The sequence below is a fragment of the Protobothrops mucrosquamatus genome, unplaced genomic scaffold, assembly GCF_001527695.2.
Source record: "Protobothrops mucrosquamatus isolate PMUCROS unplaced genomic scaffold, P.Mucros_1.0 scaffold141, whole genome shotgun sequence".
Lineage (NCBI taxonomy): Eukaryota > Metazoa > Chordata > Lepidosauria > Squamata > Viperidae > Protobothrops > Protobothrops mucrosquamatus.
Genome location: NW_015386507.1, coordinates 551,663 through 570,913, shown reverse-complemented (window position 1 = coordinate 570,913; position 19,251 = coordinate 551,663). Strand labels below are relative to the sequence as shown.

At 63.6% G+C, this 19,251-nt stretch overlaps 2 protein-coding genes across 3 annotated transcripts; both read left to right on the top strand.

Moving 5' to 3' along the window:
• The first annotated feature begins 1,640 nt into the window (after positions 1-1,640).
• Positions 1,641-3,099, top strand: PSMB6 (proteasome subunit beta 6). The gene is made up of 6 exons (XM_015813163.1): positions 1,641-1,739; positions 1,861-1,928; positions 2,021-2,152; positions 2,349-2,478; positions 2,728-2,872; positions 2,962-3,099. Exons 1-6 carry the CDS (start codon positions 1,641-1,643, stop codon positions 3,087-3,089), a joined length of 702 nt encoding a protein of 233 aa, XP_015668649.1. The 3' UTR covers positions 3,090-3,099.
• Positions 3,100-6,839: 3,740 nt separating this feature from the next.
• On the top strand, positions 6,840-18,776 carry PLD2 (phospholipase D2). 2 transcript variants are annotated; one of them, XM_015813186.1, is made up of 23 exons: positions 6,840-6,950; positions 8,386-8,528; positions 9,979-10,078; positions 10,328-10,393; positions 10,487-10,545; positions 10,638-10,730; positions 10,819-10,971; positions 11,234-11,383; positions 11,477-11,560; positions 11,870-11,948; positions 12,046-12,156; positions 12,382-12,561; positions 13,023-13,155; positions 13,680-13,798; positions 15,036-15,149; positions 15,447-15,551; positions 15,693-15,785; positions 16,922-17,025; positions 17,131-17,180; positions 17,343-17,477; positions 17,564-17,684; positions 18,002-18,119; positions 18,552-18,776. In XM_015813186.1, exons 1-23 carry the CDS (start codon positions 6,840-6,842, stop codon positions 18,774-18,776), a joined length of 2,646 nt encoding a protein of 881 aa, XP_015668672.1. The 2 variants fall into 2 exon arrangements, with proteins under 2 accessions (XP_015668672.1, XP_015668671.1); XM_015813185.1 differs by having other exon boundaries at positions 17,564-17,717.
• Positions 18,777-19,251: the final 475 nt, after the last annotated feature.

Here is a 19,251-nt window from a genome sequence, read left to right as displayed (position 1 = left end):
GTGCCTGGGGGTACCCAATGGAAGACGGCAGGGGTATCGTTCTGGGGAGGGGGAGATGTTAATAAACGAACTTGGGAGAATTTACCTGCCCAGGAACCGAGTGCTAAGTATGCCTCGTGACTGCCCTCTGCTGGCCCAACCCAGGCCTTTGACATCTGTGCAGCAAATGGCACCACCCTGCTTCCCGTGCACCCCAAGGATGGGTTGGGGAGTCCCCCCCCCGGGCTGGGCTGCCTCTGGACGACGCCTGCCCCCCCCCAGGCTGGGAAACGGCAGGATGCAGGGGCTGGGCTGTGTGTGCGCAGGGAACCAGGCAGCGCTCTCTGACCCAGGCAGAGGCAGCCCTTCTGCCTTTCAAAGTTGGGCAGGGCTGCTTCCAGCTGGGTTTTTTCTTGGGGTGTCTGTCTGGTTGCTGGACCGACTGGCTCTTGCAATCGCTACTTTCAAGGGGCAACTTAGGTGCCGAGAGGCTTCCGGCATAGAGGGACGGGGTTAAGGTTGGAGGCAGGGTTCACACACCGTATTCGGGCTTCAGCTGGGCCCCCGGGGGAGATCAACTAAGGGCCCAGATGGCAGATGTCACCTCAGAGCCTCGGACTGAAACCTTTCGGAAGCCCTGGGGCTCAGGGAACGTGCCAGAAGACTGGAGCACAGGCGGCAGGGCTCTAAGGTGCAAGAAAAAAGGGGGAGGGTGGGGGGGAGGGGGAGAACTTCAGGCCAAACAGCCCGAACTCCAATGCCTGGGGAAATCCCAGAAAAGGAAACCACGCAGAAACCCAGTGGATAGGGCGATTACCAGATGACCCAATCCAGCAAAACGTCACTCAATGGTGGGAAATGCCAGATTCCGCAATCAAAGGCAGGAAAAACAGAGGTGAGAGAGAGGGGCGGTGTGTGTGTGTGTGTGTGTGTGTGTGTCAGGGGAGAGGGAGAGTCCGGGCGGAGCGCAGAGGGGAAGCCTGAGCCCGCCTTGTGCCGCCGGAGGAGCCGCGGCGATCTTGGGCTGCGGCGGCTGCCTCAACCGAAGCACCGCCCAAGGCCTTCAGGCAAAGTCTGGGCAGCCGTCCGAGGCTCCCTAACCGCCCACGTGGGGGTGGACTAGGTGACCTCGAGGGTCCCTTGCGCCCGAGGACTCCCTGGTTGCGCTGGGGATGCAGACAGCCGCCAGTTCTCCCCAAATCAGCCTCTTCCTCTCGCACCGGGGTTGCCTTTTAGAGGGCTTTTAATCCTGAATGGCACATACACCATCCACGGACAACTTTGCGTGTCGCCAAACTCCGGACCGTCCCCACGTTACGCGAGACCCAGTGACAGGGATGCCGCGCTGGAGGCGTGGGCGCTGGAGGATGACGCGCTTCCGCTGCTTCCGTTCAAGGAGCCTCCGGAAATCTTAGGACCCGGGCAAAAATGTGCCGCTCTAGGATATCTCCAGAGATTCTATTGGTCAAAGGGACAGAAACGGCAGAGGGCCAGAGGGGGAGGCGGGCCCGGCGGCCCAAACCAAACGCACGAGCGCCGCCAAGAGGACCTGCCGGGGACTGCGCGGGCTCCCTCCGCTCGGCCTCTCTCCGGGCGGCGTGCCGTAAAGCGCCGTGCCGTGCGCGTCGGCGTTTTTGCGCCAGTGTCGCGCTCGATCGAAGATGGCGGCGACGATGGCAATGACTGGGACGGCGGCGGGTCCGAGCCTCGGGCTGGCGGGCGGCTGCCCGGACTGGACCCACCAGGCGGAGAGCACCGGGGTGAGGGCGGGGGGGCAGGGGCGGGGGGGGCGTCCTGCCCGGGGACTCGGGTCCGAGCCGGCCCCCAGCCGGGTCCCCCTCCGAGCCGGCGGGCTGACGCTCCCCCTCTCCCTCTCCCTAGACCACCATCATGGCCGTGGAGTTCGAGGGCGGCGTGGTCATCGGGGCGGACTCCCGCACCACCACCGGGTGAGTGGCCGGGCGGGCGGGCAGTGCCGGGCGGGCGGGCGGGCGCGCGGGCGAGGGTCCCGGGCGGGGATTGACGGCTGTGTCGCCCGCAGGTCCTACATCGCCAACCGCGTGACGGACAAGCTGACCCAGATCCACGACCGCATTTTCTGCTGCCGCTCCGGCTCCGCCGCCGACACCCAGGCCATCGCCGACGCCGTCGCCTACCAGCTGGGCTTCCACAGGTGGGGCGGTGGGGGGGGGCGAAGGCGGCAGGACCACCCGGGGGAAGCCCCCAGTCTGCCGGAGGAGCCCCTGGGCCCTGCCTGGGTGTGTGGGGGGGCGGGGGGCGTAAAGGAACATCCCGGGAATTGGAAGGGGCGCTGGGGGGGATGTCAGCGGGGCTGCCTGTGACCCTCCCTCGCCTCTCCCTCCCTGCAGCATTGAGCTGGACCAGCAGCCCCTGGTGCACACGGCGGCCAACCTTTTCAAGGAGATGTGTTATCGGTACCGTGAGGACCTGACGGCCGGGATCCTGGTGGCTGGCTGGGACCGGCGCAAGGGTGGACAGGTGAGGGGCAGCGATGTGCCTCCCGGGCTGAGCCTTGTGGGAGCCCAGTCCTTGCCTCTGCAGGTTGGATGCCCCCCCTCTGCCTACCCGGAGGATATCCTGTCTGGGTGGATGGGCGTTCATCTGGACCCAGCTGATGTCCTGGGTTGCCCCCCCCCCCCGGTGTATACTGGCAAAACCAGCAGCCCTCCTACCTCCTGCTGCCTTGCAGAAGATCTCTCTTACCACCTGTCCTCCCGCCCCTTCCAGGTGTATTCTGTCCCCATGGGGGGCATGATGGTTCGCCAGCCCTTTTCCATTGGGGGCTCCGGCAGTTCCTACATCTACGGCTTTGTGGATGTTTCTTACAAGCCCGGAATGAGTAAGGAGGAGTGCCTGACTTTCACAGCCAATGGTAAGGAGCCCCCAACCCCAGCACCAAAGGGGAGCCCCCGATTTCTGGGGAAGGGGGTGACTGCTTCTACCTGCCTTCTCTCCTTGCAGCACTTGCCCTGGCCATGGATCGCGACGGCTCGAGTGGTGGGGTGATCCGTCTGGCTGCCATCACCAAGGACGGTGTGGAGCGCAAGGTCATTCTTGGCAATGAACTGCCCCGGTTTTCCTCCGTCTGAGATGGATGGGTGGGTGGGAGGGAGGGAGGGAGGCAGTGTTGCCCCTGTGACACCTGGACCTGCTTCCATCTCTCAGGGAGGGGAATGTATTTCGTCTTTATGCATTTTTGGTGGGTATTAAAGGCAGAGAGTCTCCCATCGAGTGTGGTTGCTGCTTTCTCTCGATCCTGGTGGTTGGTGGGGGGGGGACGTGGACAGAGGGGTGGCCACTTGCGACTTGCATGGTAGGAATAGCAGTTCTTCTGCTACGGCTTCCTAGTGAGGTTAGTCTTCGTTCTCCATGGCAGGAAATGGCGGTTTTCACACAACGCATTAAGTCACCAGCAGCCAGGCCCCTTCCAGAGGGTTAAAGGGGCTTAACCAGGCTCTGCCGTTCCCGTTTGGGATATTTTGAAAAATCAGAAAATAGGGTTAATGGGGGGGGGAAGGGTCAAGTGAATGCCGCTTGTCTCCCTGCACAGCCAGTAGAGGGTGGGGCCCCTTTCTGCCCATTCCCCCCCTCACCAGGCGGGCTCTGCCTACTCCTTGCCTTGCCCTGATTGCCACCCAGCTGTGATTACATTGAGATTAAGGGGGGGCACACACCCCTTGGGGTTCATGCAGCTCCACCCTGTTCTGGCAGAGACCAGGAGGTGAGGCCCAACGGCAGGAGCCTTTCCTGGGAGGGGCTGTGTTTTCCGCTGCTCCTGCAGCAGGAGGGGTGGGGGGGCTGGCTCTGCGCCAGGTTGGCAGCTCCGAATAGGAGCTGTTCCCTGTTCTCCCCTCCCCCCACCGCCCCCCTTCCTTCAGCCAGAGGGCCTCCTGAGCTCGGTTTGGGGGCCTGGCTGGCCTGGCTGTCGGGAGGGCTGGAGGAGGCCCGCAGAAGCAATCCTCCCCTGGGGCGCAGTACAGAAGAAAAGAGGCGGTCCGGGTGGGGCCTTTTATTCCTGGGCGGCCTCTGCCCAGCCGCCTCTCCCGAGGATCAGCTGGTGGAGTCCCTCTCGGAGTCGAGCTGGTGGCGGAAGGAGACGCGGGCTTTGCCGCTGAAGTACGCCCGGCCGCTCTGCGGGTCGCCCTCGCTGCTGGTGGACGGGGTGGACCTGGCTCGGCCTGCCGCGACGTCGGGGCCGTCGGCAGAGGCTGCTTGGGGGCGGGAAAGAGAAGTGAGGGCTTGCCCCCCCCTCTGCCTGGCCGGCTGGAGGGAGGGAGGGCGTCGCCCGGCCACCTTACCTTCCGGGGTCTCTCCCTGGTCCGTCTTGCCGGCCCGCCGCGACCGTCCGCGTCTGGCGCGTGGAAAGCAGCTGGGGAGCCTGGAGCCCATCCTGGAGGGTCCGCACGGAGAGGGAGGCGCCAGCGGGGCAGGAGAGGTCCGGGGGCGCCGCCGTTCCGAGCGGCCTCTTTCCTATCCCTTCCCGTTTGGGGCGAGGAGCGGAGGAGCCGAGGCCTGGCAATTACAGGGGGAGGGCGGGCGGGCGGAGGGGGGGCTGTCCCAGAGCGGCCGCGGCGCCAGGGAGGGGCTCGGCCCCCGGAGAAGACGGGCCTCCCCCGCCCGCCCGCCCGCCCGCCCGCCCGCCACCTGCGGCCGAAGGGTGTTTATGTCTGGTTGCCCGCACGCGTGGCACAATCCGCGCGGCCTCTGGGGCTGCTCCTGGCTCGGGTGGAGCCGGCCCGACCTGGCCGAAGACTTCCCAGCCGCCCCCTTCGGTGAACGGAGCGGGCGCCGCCGCCTCCCCCGCCGCCCGCTCCATCCCGGCGGTTTTGAAGGGAGCCAAAGGGCGCCCACCCTCCCCCGCCACGGATCCCACCCACGGGGGCGGGGGGCGGGCTGAGCAAGGCTGCGTCCCCGGCGGGCGGAAGGACCCACCGACCCGGCCAGGAGATCCGGCCGAAGAGTCCCGGGCGCAGCGGCTCCCCCGAGAAAGGGGCGGGAAAGTCTGGCGCTCGGAAAGTTGAGGGCTGCCGCTCTCTGCCCGCATCTCCACCCGCGGGCTGGGGCAAGGGGGGGGGGTAGTTGGGCGACGCCTCTCGGGGGCGGCTGGGACAGCGGGGTCCCCTTCAGGAACGGCCGCCCGGAGGCTCAGGATGCGGCGCAGGGCGCTCCTGCCAGCCCGGCCCCCGGCGGCCCCCACCCGGGACTAGTCGCGCACTCTCTCCGGTCAGCCGGCTTCTCCTGACTTTCTCTGTCGCCGAAGCGGCCCGGAGCGAGGATTGCGAGGCGCCTGGCCAGCCGAGAGAGGGGCGGCGCTCTGCACATGCCCCGGGGCTCCTGCGTCAGCGGGGCGGCGCCGCGCTCTCTCCCAAAGCGAGAACGGCCCTCCTTCCCGGGACGGGAGCCCAGCCCTTTCCTCTCCGGCCCTTCCTTCCCTTTGGATTCTCCCGGCGGGCAGCTTCCTCCGCCGCTGCTTCGCGGACCCGCCGTCGGCAGGTAGCCCCTGGCGCCCCCTCCCCGCGGTCTCCGCCTCCGCGCCCCGGGCGGCGGGTCCCGGGTCCCACTCCCGGTCCGCCCACTGCGGCCAGAATCCCAGCTCCCTCCTGGCGGCGGCGGCGGCGGCTGACTCAGCCCCTCCGAGCCCCCCGCAGGACTCCGCTGCCGGGGGGCGCCCTGCGGGGAGCAGCACCCAGGACGGGCTGGACGGGGGGGGCGGGCGGGAGGGACGGGCAGAATCCCGGCCAGGCAGAGGGAGAGCGGGGCGCTGAGCCGCGGGTAGCGTGCCGGCGTGCCCGGGGGCATCCCTGCGCGCTCGCTGGCGCTGCGCCTCCGCGAACTGATCCGGAGGAATCCCCGAGCCACGTCTGAAGGCCGCCGTGGAAGAAGCGGCGGCGGCGGCGGCGGCGGCGTCCGTCCGCGCTCCCCGGTAGCTGAGCCGGCCCAGGGGGCAGAACGGACCAGGCTGCTCCCCAGTTAGCCAGAGAGAAGCGGGGCGGCTGCCTTTGTCTCAGCCTGCAAGCAGGGAGGGTGATGATGATTCAAGGTTTCCTGCCCTCCCAGAAACTGGCGGAAATCTCAGCTTAATTACTCCCGCGTAGCGCTTCCTGGCCTGCAGCGAGAGTGTGCCAGGAACCCCAGGGGTGTCTCTGCACGAAGCACAGCAGAACCGCCCTGGGAAGGTGGGCTGGCCTTTTTTTTTGACTTGCAGGCCGCCCAGTGGGTTCCTAGATTGTTCCAGAGTTTGCACTGAAGAGCTCAAGTGAAGTTGCCAAGATCCTGGGGGGGGGGGGGGGGGGGGGGGGAGTGCCCATAGCCCAACCCCAGCCAGTCCAGGGGTCGGTACAACATTCCCCAGTCAGGGAGGAGCCCCCCCCCATGGGGCGGGTGGGGGTCCAGGTGAATGCAGCAGCTGCAAGAGTTGACTAGAGCTCCATCCAGCCAAGGCTGCCCTGGGGTCAGAGGTCAGCGTGTGTGTCCCTGGCTTGACCAGCCCTTCTGCCCAACCTGTCTGCCTGCAAGGCAGGGGGGGGCACCTGCTGCCTGGGGAGGGGCTTCCAGGCAGAGGATGACAACGGGGAGGCTTGCCTGGGCCCAGGTCCACCTTCCTCCTTTCCAGGGCTGGCAGGCCACCTCTGGCCCTGCTGGGGAGACCTCGGAAAGCCCAATGCAGCCGGGAGAGCCTGATGAGAACGACGCCCTCCGAGGCCCAGCGGCTGCAGGTCAGGCTGGGCCGGGCAGGCGGGTGGGTGGGGATTTTGGGGGGTGCCGCTGGCCCTCCGGGGGTCTCGGTCTGAGCTCCTCCCTCCTTCCTTCCCTTCCCAGGTCAGCCATGCTCTTTCCCCATGGCGGTCTACGAGCCCAGGCCGCTGCACTCCCAGGCCCCCCTTTTCCTGAACGGGGTGCCCATCGTGGCACGGGTGGACAGCACAGAGAGGTACACCTGGGGCTCCAAGGTGAGTGGGGGCCCTCGTACCCTGTCAGCCTCGACCCCCCCTGCAGCCCCCCTACAGGACCGGCCTCAGGCACAAAGCCCGGCTCTTCCCCAAAGATCCCTGTTTGACCAGCCACTCCCTTCTGCCCGGGAGCCTGGCCCTCTTCCTCACGGCCTCCTCTTGTGCCCAGCAGCAGTGCGGGAAGGAGCTGACTGGGGGACTCGGAGTGTCCTGGGGGCAGCTGAGCCTGATCCCCAGGAGGACTAGGAAGACTGAGGGGGTTAAGGGGCCTGGGAGAAAGAATGGGTTTTTGAGCAAATCGCCAGTTGGAAACACAAAGTGTTTCACTTTGCCAACACACGAACTGAGAAATAGCTACGTTTTGTGCAAGGAAATTCATCTTTACAGGCGGTCCTCGGCTTACGACCACAATTGAGCCCCAAATTTCTGTTGCTAAGTGAAACATTTGTTAAGTGAGTTTTGCCCCATTTTGCGACCTTTCTTGCTACAGTTGTTAAGTGAATCACTGCAGTTGTCACATTAGCCACACGGTTGTTAAGCGAATCCGGCTCCCCCCCCATTGACTTTGCTTGTCAGAAGGTCGCCAAAGGGGATCACGTGACCCCCAGGACACTGCGGCCGTCATAAATATGAATCAGTTGCCAAACGCCTGAATTTTGATCACGTGACCATGGGGGGGATGCTGCAGCGGTCATAAGTGTGAAAAAGGATCATACGTCCCTTTTTTCAGTGCCCTCGTAACTTTGAACGGTCACTAAATGAACTGTTGTAAGACGAGGACAGCCTGCATTGTGCATGCCAGACAGAGAAATAATTGACTGACATTCCATGTTTGGTAAACTGGAGTCCCAAATCATTTTGCCCCTAAGGACGCTCTAAGGGGGCTCCTGCCAAGGCAGGTCTTGGCCCCGTCTGCAAACTTCCCAGAAATCCCGGCCAGCATGAGCAAAGGGCCAGGAATTCTGGGAGGGGCTCTCAGTGGGGGGGGGAGAGGAGGAGGGAGGGCAGCCGAATGGAGGATGCTTTGAATCAAGGAGGTAACAGAGGAAGTTTCCGTCAACTGTAAGTCGAGGTGGTGCCAAGAAGCCAGGTGTTTATTTTCCAGTTGCAGGATATAATTAGTGCTCTACTAAACCGCTGGGAGGGAGACTCTGGGCCACAGCTGCCAGCTCAGGGCGGAAGGGATTCAGGGGGAAGGAAGGGAGGGAGGGCTCCGTTTCAGCCCCTTCCCTCCGTCTACCCCAAAGCCAGAGGGCCCCTCTCTTCAGCTCAACCTCTGGTCCCTCAAGCCCTCCCTGCAGAACAAAGGGGGCCAACAGCCCCCGCCCAATTCTGCACAGGGCACCACTGCTGGTGGCGCTCCAGGGCCGAGGGGGGGAGGCGGTTGGCGCGAGAAGGCCTGGTGGTCCCTGTCCAACTCTCCCCCCCCCCGCAGGTGCGGCCCAGCACGGTCTACGCCTTGCAGCTCAGCCACGGCCAGTTCACCTGGAGCATGAAGAAGCTCTTCCGGCACTTCCAGGAGCTCCACAGGGACCTGATGAAGCACCGCCTGCTCCTCAGCCTGCTCCCGCTGCCCCGGTGAGATTCAGGGGCCGCCGTAGCCGGGCGGGGCCTCCTACGAGAGCCAGGGGAGCCGAGCAGGCAGCAAGCCAGGGGTGTCCAACCTTGGCCACGTTAAGACCCGTGGTGGCTGGGGGATTCTGGGAGCTGAAGTCCTCGGGTCTTAAGGTGGCCAAGGCTGGACACCCCTGTTGCAAACCTTGGATTGGGGCCAATGTGGTTTCTTTCCCATTGAGTGCCAGCCTGCCAGGGTGGCTGGCCGAGGTCACGTCCTCTGGCATCCTTTGACTGGTTTTGGTGCCATCCAGGCGCAGCCTTCTATCCGACACTCCTTCAGGCATGTGAGGATTTAGAGATGGGCGTTGTAGTGTCTGAAGGGTCCCAGTTCAGAGGGACTTTGGGATCAGCTATGTACCAAATTTGAATCTCTCTCCGTCTCTCTCGTTCTGTCTCTGTCTCTCTGTGTGTCTGTCTCTCTGTCTCTCTCTCTCTCTCAGCTGGCTGATTGACAGAACTGTCTTGCTGTTCTCTGCACAATCTGTGTTTCTTTTTTGTGCAAGTTTCTTCTTCCCCTCCGCGGTTGCACGCATGATCCTTCATGTGATCACAAGCAGATCCCACTTGCACCCCCACCAGCCTGGGACAGAAATCCAGCCCTTGGCAGGAATAGGCTAAATTGCTTCACGCGATTATCAGCAGAATTTGCCAGCAGTTTTACAAGCCATGAACAGCCTTAACCCTGGCACTCCCTTTTTCATTGTTACTTTTTCACAATTTTTAACTCTTTGGCACCTTGAATTATTGGATTGTTCCCCTTAAGCACTCTTGAATTGATAAATCTTGAGGTATGGACAGTGATTTAGGAATCAACGTCTGTTCAAAAGTCCAGGTGATGAAAATCAGTGGGAGGGCAGCAAGGGGGCCACCTTGTTTCCGTGGGCAGGGAGTTCCACAGGTTAACAGGCATCTTGCACGCCTGCCTAACTAGTTTCCAGGAATGGGGGGGGGGTAATGAGGGGGGCCCTTCCCTTTGCTCCCCGCAGAGGAGAAGCTCTTGATTCTTTGGACTTTCCTGTTTCGTTGTTGTTCATGTCTGGGGCTGAGTCGGTGGTCTTCAAGCTGAGTTCACACACACAAATGTAACCCGCTTGATGAATCTGCCCGTTTTCCGTTTGCCCCATCCCTTCACCCAAATGACTACACACACACACACACACACACACACACAAATGGAGAGGGGGCAACCTCCGATTCCTTGCTTAAAGGTATGGCCAAATTCCCCCAGGGCCCCTCCTTCCCTCCCCCAAAGGGGGCCCCCATTTCTCTTTTGGGGAGACCCACCGGCCCTCAAAGGCCTCTGCAGGGAGCTGCTGGCTCTGCCTTGGCCTCAGCCTGCCCCCCCCCCATTTGGCAAAGGGGGGGGGGCTCAGCAGGGAGAGGCTGGGCTGCTGAGACTTTCTCCCTGCAGATTCGTCCTGCAGGGCTCTTGGCCAGCCAGAAGCTCCCTGGAGCTGCCCCCCTTGCCCCACGGGGGTGGCGAGGTCTCCCGGCGCCCGTCCAGCAAGCAGGTGAGGCAGCAGCAGCAGAGAGTTGGGTCCGCACAGCTTCCCCCCCCCCAGCTCCAGGGAAGTGCAGAAGGACCCCTCAGCCGCCTCCGGTGATGGGGAGGACGCTGTCGGTGGGGAAGGAAGCAGGGGCAGGTGGTGGGGGATGAATGGGGTATCCAGGTATCTGGGGAGGGGGTGGCAGTTGCTGACAGGGTGGGGGAGAGCCGAGAGCCCCCTGCAGCCCTCCTCTCGGCTCCTCCTTCCCCGCAGAAACAGCTGGAGAGTTACCTGAACACCTTGCTGGAGATGAGTGCTTACCGGGACTACCATGCCATGGTATGGCCCCTCCCCCTCGGCTCAGGGGGCGGGTGGGGGGCGGCCGGGCCTGGCCTGGCCCTCCTGGGTTACCCTCTGCTTCTGGCTCCACAGGCGGAGTTCCTGGACGTCAGCCGGCTCTCCTTCCTCCCGGAACTCGGCCCCAAAGGCTTGTGAGTCGAGACCTCTGCCCTCTTGCGTGGGGGTGGGGGGGGGAGCTGGGCCAGAGGCCGATGTCTGACCTCCTCCCCCTCCCCCCCTCCAGAGAAGGCCTGATCCTGAAGCGGTCCGGGGGCCACCGCATCCAGGGGCTGAACTGTGCCGGGCACCACCAGATCTGCTATCGCTGGTCCAAGAGGTCAATCCCAGGGGCCAGCCGTGGGGAGGGGGAGGGACGAGAGGGGGGGTTGCTTTTATGTCAGCCCACTCTCCCCCTCCCTCTGCAGGTGGCTGGTGGTGAAGGACGCCTTCCTGCTCTACCTGAAGCCGGAGTCGGGCGAGATCTCCTGCGTGCTGCTCTTCGACCCGGCCTTCAGGGTCCAGGTGGGCAAGAAGCCCACAGAGACCAAGTACGGGGTCCGGGTGGACAACAGCTGCAGGTCAGTCTGAGGGCGGGAACAGGGGGGGGCAGAGCACAGGACCCCTGACCTGGGCCTTTCAGCCGGATGCAGCCCGCGTTTGGGTCAATCCCCCGAGGGGGGCAGCTGGGGGGGCACGAGGCCTGCTCCCTCCCTCTCTGGGCGCCTCATCCGACCGGTCGGTGGGTCTCTCTCTGCCCTGAGAGGCGGGCGGAGGCGAGGGCAGGCAGCCCAGAGTGCCCGTTGCCAGCCGCTGGAAGAGATCTGTGCCCCCCCCTTGCAGGTCCCTCGTCCTGAAGTGCAGCAGCTACCGGCAGGCCCGCTGGTGGGGGCAGCAGATCACGGAGCTGGCCGCGAGCAAAGGCCACGAGCACCTGCAGTGCCACCGCCACGAGGGGTTTGCGCCTGTCCGCAAGGAGACCCCCGCCCGCTGGTGAGGAGAGACCCCCGCCCGCTGCTGCTCAAGGGGCTGGGGGCAAGCGTGGCCGGGGCTGGCCCACTCTCGCCCTGTGCTCTGCCTTGGCAGGTTCCTCAACGGAGACGGGTATTTCGCGGCCGTGGCGGATGCCCTGGTGCAGGCCCGGGAGGAGATCTTCATCACGGACTGGTGGTAAGCCTGGCGTGGCCCCGCTTGGCATGAAGGGGACCGGACCGGCCCCCCCTCTGCCAGGGCATCTGGTGGCCAGCAGAGCCCAGTCCCTGCTGCTGGTGAACTGGGGGGCTTCAGCCAAGGAGCCTTGCCCAGACCGGAAGAGACGGGGGTGGTGGGGGGGTTGCATCTCCAGGAGGAAGTTGCCAGCAGCCAGTTCTGGGGGGGGGGCAGAAGGGAGCAGGTCTTCTCTGAAAGTCAGAAGAGCAGCCCCCGCCAAGCCCTCTTCCTGCCCCCCCCACGAGAAAGCATTCCCTCCCCCCCTTCCAGGCTCAGCCCCGAGGTCTACATGAAGCGCCCGGCCCAGTCGGACGAGTGGAGGCTGGACCTCATCCTGAAGCATAAAGCGGTGAGTGGCCCCCGCAGGCCAGAGGGGGTGTTGGGGGGGGGCCTACCTGGCTTCCCTGGCCAGCGGGTGACCCCTCCCCGAATGGCCCCCTTTGCAGGAGCAGGGGGTCCGTGTCTCTGTCCTGCTCTTCAAGGAGGTGGGGCTGGCCCTGGGGCTCAACAGCGGCTACAGCAGGAGGGCCCTGATGCTGCTGCACCCCAACATCAAGGTAAGTGCGCCCCCTCCGCCGGGCAGTCCCAGAATTTGGGGGGGGGGCTGCATCCTTCTCTTTCCCATCCCTCTCCCCAGTTCCTGGGCCCCAACAACCCTCCTCTGCTTCAGCCACCTCCCATCTGGCATCCAGAGCAAGCAGGATGTGGGGGGGGGACGTTTTCTGAGCTCCAGGGCTTCTATGTTGAGACCCCCACCCTGCCTGGCTTTCTCTCCCTGCCAGGTGATGCGCCATCCGGACCACGTCTCCTCCATCGTCTTCCTGTGGGCTCACCACGAGAAGCTGGTGGTGGTGGACCAGTCTGTGGCTTTCCTGGGAGGGCTGGATCTGGCCTACGGGCGCTGGGACACCCTGGAGTACCGCCTGACAGACCTGGAGGGTGAGAGCGGCCAGGGGGCCAAGGTGAGCTGGTGCCCCAGAAGCCGCCTCCTGCCTCTGCTGCTCAGTCCCTCCCTCCCTCCCTCCTCTCCTTCCTTCCTTCTTTTCCTTCCTTCCTTCCCTCCCTCCTGTCCTTCCGTCCTTTTCCTTCCTTCCTCTCTTCCTTCCTTTCCTTCCTTCCTTCCTCCCTCCTGTCCTTCCATCCTTTTCCTTCCTTCCGTCCTTTTCCTTCCTTCCTTCCTTCCTTCCTCCCTCCTGTCCTTCCATCCTTTTCCTTCCTTCCTTCCTTTTCCTTCCTTCCTCCCTCCCTCCCTCCTGTCCTTCCTTCCTTCCTTCCTTCCTTCCCCGCAGCTCAGATGGCTGTCCCTGGGGTGACTGTCTCCCCCTCCTCTGTCTGCTCTGACCTGCTCTCTCTTCTCCCCTCTCCCCCTGGCCCCAGCCCCCTCCCCCCACCGGGCCTCTCCCTGACCCTCTCTTTCGCTCAGGGTGGGGGCCCCCCTCCAGGGCCCGGCGAGGAGGCCCCCATGGACCTGGCCACCAACCGGCTGCTGTGGCTGGGCAAGGACTACAGCAACCTCATTGCCAAGGACTGGATACAGCTGGACAAGCCCTTCGAAGGTACCGGGGGGAGGGTGGGGGTGGGCAAGGATGGGCAGGCAGGTACCCCTTGGGCTGGGGGGGCAATAGGGTCTCCCCAGCTTCTGGGACCTGCTGCATTTGCTTTGCCTGAGAGCTTGAGGTCCTGATGCTGCCCCTCCCCTCCCCCCCCACACGAGGGGCAAATATGCCCTCACTCAATGCTGCCATGCGCACGCTGCACAGAAGTGTTCTAGCCTGCCCCCCCCCATCAGAGGAGCCTCTCCGAACCTCCCCAGCCAGTGGCAGTCCAGCTGCTCCCTGAAGGATCTCCAGCCAAGGGCAGCCCATGCTTGAAGCAGTGGGGGCCCCACCCAGGTTCAGACCAGACCGGCCTTCCTCCCCTCACCATGGGGGGGCTGCCTGTTGGAGGGAGGGATGGGGGGAGCAGACCCACCTGAGGAAGGGCAGCCCCCTGTCCTTTCAGGGTGAGGCTGGCCTGTGCTGGGGGGGATCTGCTCCCCCCCCCTGCTGCGCAGTGACCTCGCCTCCCTGCTCTGGCCCAGATTTCATCGACAGATTCCAGACCCCTCGGATGCCGTGGCGGGACGTGGGGGTGGCCGTTCATGGGGTGGCCGCGCGGGACGCAGCCAGGCACTTTATCCAGCGCTGGAACTTCACCAAGGTGGGTGGGCAGTGGGGCTGTGGGCAGCCTGGTTGGGGAGGGGGGGGGCAGAGCTGGGTTTGGCCCGGCCCAGAAGCTGCAAGCACAGCTCAGCTCTGACACTCAGCTGGGTAGAATTTTCCAGCTGTTTGGGAAATAATTAGCAAAAAAAAAAAAAAAAGGTTTTCAGTAACAGCGATTGCGAGTAATCAGTAACTGAAGCCAAATAACCATAAAAGTATCAAGAAAGAAGCATTCTTGATGATACTGATAGGTGGGGGAGATTGCCCGCCCCCCACTTCGGTCCTGGCTAAAGAAACTGGTAGAATCTGAAGGGTCTTAAATATGGGAGGTTAAATATTCCTGGAGGATACTTCCAATCTGGTTCTTGGCCAAACAGACTCAAGGAGCTGGAAGGGACCTTGGGGGACCCCTGGTCTCCCCCCACTTGCAGAGCATTTCTTTGGGAAGACCCCACAGGAAAACAGGAGTCCCCACTTCATGTGGGAGCCAGCAGCAGGCGGCTTGCAGAGCTGGAAAAGTCCTCCCAATATTTATGTTTACTGTTTTGGCTGGCTGAAAGGAAAGATGGCAGATCCCCAAACTCCTACTGCATCCACCCCAGGGCCTTGATGGTCAGCCCCTCTCGGGGTCCCCTCCTGCGCAGCTTCAGTTAAGCCAGGAGCAGCAGTGTGAGGCAGATTAAGGCCCCCCCTCCCGGCTCTCCAACTTCCCCCTCCTCTTTCGGTTCCCGGGAGGGGGGGAGGGCAGCCCGTCTCCCGTCAGGCTGATCACAGAGCTATTGGGGGCAGGGAGCACCCCATGCCCAATTTTGCCTCTCCGGCCTCTTGCTTAATAAGTGCCACTTTTATGTGGCTATCAAAGTTCGTTGTGTGGTTTAGAACAGGGGTAGGCAACCTTGGCTCTTTTATGACTGGTGGACTTCAACTCCCAGAATTCCTGAGCCAGTCTGGGAGTTGAAGTCCACGAGTCATAAAAGAGCCAAGGTTGCCCACCCCTGGAATGCCTTCCATCCTTCGGTTGCGCGGCTGGCGTGGACTCTTTATTGATAACTGTCAATGTCCATTTCCCGACTTGTCACTACTCAAGAGAGCGATGAACATTAGAGAGATTGGCTGGGATGCGCATGTGAGCGGTTGCACCCCTGCACGTTCACCCTATTTCTTGCATGCCGAACAAGCAGCCAAGAAAAGGGGCCAGGGATCTGGGGCCACTGACCCCCGTTTCTACTCCTCAGACCATCAAGGCCAAGTACAAAGGCTCCGAGTACCCCTATCTGCTGCCCAAGTCCCCTCACATCCCCCCACGGCTCCCCTTTCTCGTGCCTGGTGCCCAGGTGGCTGATGTCCAGGTGAGGGTGCAGGGTCAGGGTGGCTGGAAAGGGGCAGGTTTGGGGGCTTCTGAGGGGACCGCATTGGGTGCCTTGCTTGAGAACAACAGGCGGCACGTGGGGCTCCGGCTGAAGAGGCTGCTTCTGCATGCCCCTCCTGGGTTTTGGTGCCCAAAAGGTCAGGACCTTTTGAAGGGGGAGCAGAGGAGCCCCCATTCCTAGAACATCCAAGGGCTCCCAGGAGACCAGGGGCAGCGGGGGGGGTCAGTGTCCCAGCCCACCCTTTTTGACCCGGAAGACCTCTGGCTGCGCCCTCAGGTGCTGCGCTCCGTGGACCGGTGGTCAGCCGGCCTGCACGAATGCTCCATTTACAACGCCTACCTGGAGGTCATCAGGACCAGCCAGCATTACCTGTACATCGAGGTAGGCTGGAGGAGGAGGAGGAGGGCCGGGCAGCTCTAGGGCAGCCTGGGGACTGGCTCCGTCAGAGAAATGTTCCCCAGGCCTTTGTGGGACGGGACAGGACAGATCTGAAAGGGGCCCCTCTGCCCTTCCCCCTGGCAGAACCAGTTCTTCATCAGCTGCACAGACGGGCGCTCGGTGCTCAACACTGTGGGAGACGCGATCGTGCAGCGGATCCTGCTGGCCCACAGGTGGGTTTGGCAAATGGGGGTGGGGGGGAGGCCAACGCATCCAGGTTACCAGAGATGTGCCATATTCGTGGAGGGAGCCTCTTTGCACATGCTCAGACTGCCGTGCCCATCTGGAAAACTACTGCCAGGTTCTCGTCAGCCTTGTGGGGGAAAGCGGACAGGGAAGCAGGGCAGACGAGCTAATTAACACTTAATTGCAAGGTTACATTAACAGAACCTTGCAAGCAGGGAAGCCCATCTCCTCCCCCCTCCCCCCCTGCACCAGGGAAGGCCTCTTGGAAGCCCCTCTGCCCTGCCCACATTCCTGCTGCAGGCTCGGCTGCCTTTTGCCCCACCGCTCCCTTGGCGGCACCCAGTTGCCCTCCCTGCTGAGGCCAGGCCCACCTGCCCCTCCAGGGCCCCAGACGGAGCCCTCGATCGGCCTCCTGAAGCGGGTCTGGCAGTTCCTGCTGCCGTGCCCACCGCCCCCCGACCCCCCAGCAGCCAAAGGGGGGGTGCTTGGCTGTTGAGGTGATTCCAAAACAGCGGGGCTCCCTTCAATGCCTGCTGCTCCGCGTCCAGGATGAGAGACTGAAGCCAGCCCCAGAGGGGGAGGGAACCGTGTTAGGAGCCCTGGCTGCCCCCTTTTCTTTGAGGGAGGGGCGGGGGGGGTGTTGTGAGCTGCAGAGGCACCCAGGGAGCCACGGTGCTGGATTGGCACTTGCAAGCATCGAGCTGCACCTGAGTAACTAACCTCTTTGCCTGCTACCTCTCCCTTATTGATTTATTTCCCGTCTTTTATTTTTACAAATCTCAAAGTGGCGAACACACCCAACACATCTTCCTCTTTTCCCCACAACAGCCCTGCGAGGTGGGCTGGGCCAATAGTGGCCGGCCCAAGGTCACCCAGCCAGCTTCCATGCCCAAGGGGGAACTGAACCCACCGTCTCCCACTTTCCAGCCTGGCACCTTCACGAGACCCAACCGGCTCTCGGTGTGAAGCCGCCAGCAGCCCAGCCCCCCCTTCACACCCCCATCCCTGCTCAGAAAAGCTATGCCACTGGAACCACACGGGGGGGGCAGGGAGAAACATCCCCCCCTTTGCCCTATCTCGTCTAACGCCCGGGGGGGGGATGTCTCCCCCACTGCAGTGAGAAGAAGCCGTTCAGGGTGTACGTGCTGCTGCCCCTCTTGCCTGGGTTTGAGGGGGACATCGCGCAGGGAGGCAGCAACTCCATCCAAGCCATTCTTCACTTCACCTACCGGTGAGTTTGGCCCCGGGGCTCAGGGGCCCAAGACCCGGCTCCCCACTGGAACTGGCCGTGGGGAGGGAGGCGGAGGAGTGCTCAGACCCCTTCTTCCCTTTGCAGGACTCTCTGCCGTGGGGAGTCGTCCATCGTCAGTCGCCTCCAGGCAGTCAGTGAGTACTGGGGGGGAGGGGCCAGAGCAGAGTTCGCCCTGGGGCCCTCGAGCCCCTCGTGACCACCACCCCAGGAGTGAGGCCTGGCTCTCTGCTGGAAGGGGGGCACATGGGGGGCTCAGGGCTGACATCTCCCTTCTTCTCTCCCTCCCACCTCAAAAGTGGGGGAGGGCTGGAGGAACTACGTCTCCTTCTGCGGCCTTCGGACCCACGGGGAGCTGCAGGGCGCCCTTCTCACGGAGCTGGTCTACATCCACAGCAAGATGCTCATTGCGGACGACCGGCGCATCATCATTGGTGAGTGGGGAGGCTTGCGGGGAGTGGTGGAGGGCAGGGACACCCAAGCCCTTCCAGGGTTCGCTTCACGGCCCTTCCGCCCAAAGGTTCTGCCAACATCAACGACCGCAGCCTGCTGGGGAAGCGCGACAGTGAGCTGGCCGTACTGGTGGAGGACACGGAGCTGGTGCCGTCCACCATGGGCGGTCAGGAGTACGCGGCAGGGAAGTTCACGCTGAGCCTGCGCCTTGAGTGCTTCAGGTGAGCGCTGCGGGGACAGAAAGGGCAGCCCCCCCACCTTTGCCTTGCAAAACCCAAAGAGCCCAGAGATTGGGGGAGGGTGGATGGGGCAGAAGAGAGCCCTCGGGGGCCACAGGGAGCTGACAGGAGGGCCCAGCAGATGCCAGGCAGTGGGATCCTTGTCCTCCAGCTGCCCCTGCCCAGGCAGCCCAGGGCGGGGGGGGGAGGGGAAGCCCTGCTCTCTGCAGGTGCATTTTGCCCAGCCAGCTGCAAAAAGAACCCCAGCCTTGAAACCTCCCTGGCAGGTGCCTCTTGGGGGTCGCTCCAGACGACGACATTGACATTCAAGACCCCATCAGCGACTGCTTCTTCCATGGCGTCTGGTGTGCCCGAGCCTTAGCCAATACCAGTATTTATGAGGAGGTAGGTGCCTAGGATTTGGGGTGGGGGTCTCACAGGTAGAGGTACGAGAACCTCTATGGATCCTATTAAGATCCCTCTTACTCTGGTTTGCAAATCAGCTTCCAGTCCTGTGGATTTCTGCTCCCAGTTGGCTGGGCTGATGAGTACCGGGCCCATAAACCCAGCCCTGGGATTACGGGGGGGGGGGGAGGGAACCAGGCAGAGGTTTCAGCTCCCTTCCTGCTACTGTCCCAGCCAGAGTTGCTGGCTGCAGGCTCGGAGGAAGAGCGGAGTGTGTATGTATGCGGGTCAGGGGGGGATCTGGGTCCCTTCTTTCAGGATCTTTTTGGGGGGTGCTTAGCAGAGCCCTCCCGTCCCACACAGACGTCCCTGCCTCCTCCTGTCCGGTGCCCTGACCCTGTTCCCCTTCCATCCCGCCCCCGCACTGCGCAGGTCTTCCGCTGCCTTCCCACCGACGCCGTGAGGTCGCACCGGGCACTGCGCGACCACGTGGCGGTGGATAGCCTGGCCTCGCTCCATCCGGCCCGGGCGCGGGACCGGCTGCAGGCGCTGCGGGGGCTCCTGGTCAGCTTCCCGCTGGAGTTCCTGGCCGAGGAGCACCTGCTGCCGCCCCTGAACTGCAAGGAGGGCATGATCCCCACCGAGGTGTGGACGTGAGCGCGGGGAGGCAGCAGATCCGGCTCCGGGGATGCCCGCGGCTTGCGGGCCGCTTGGAAAGGGGCTCAGCCCGGCTGCCCTGGCGGGGCCTGCGGACATCTGGCGAAGGGGGGCCGCGGCTGCCGAGTCGAGGGGAATCCCCCCCACGGCCCCGTAGGGGGTCGCGCACTTCTCAATCGCCAGCTGCGGTCTTTCTGCATTTCCACACGTTCAATAAACACGCATTCCGCCTGCGCGTCCTTGTCCCGCGTCTGCTTTGCCGGGGGTGATATATTGGGGGGGGGGAAATGTGGGCCGGGGTCCGCCGGGCGCTAAGCGCTCCCCCCCGCTTCGACCCGCCGCCCGGCACGTGGGGCCACCGCGCCTCTTCCCCGATGACCGTCTTCCGCCGGAAGTGCCCTAGAGCCGCTCCGTCCGCTGCCGAGCGACGAGCGATTCCACGCATGCTCGCCTGCGCGCGCTCCTCCTCGACCTC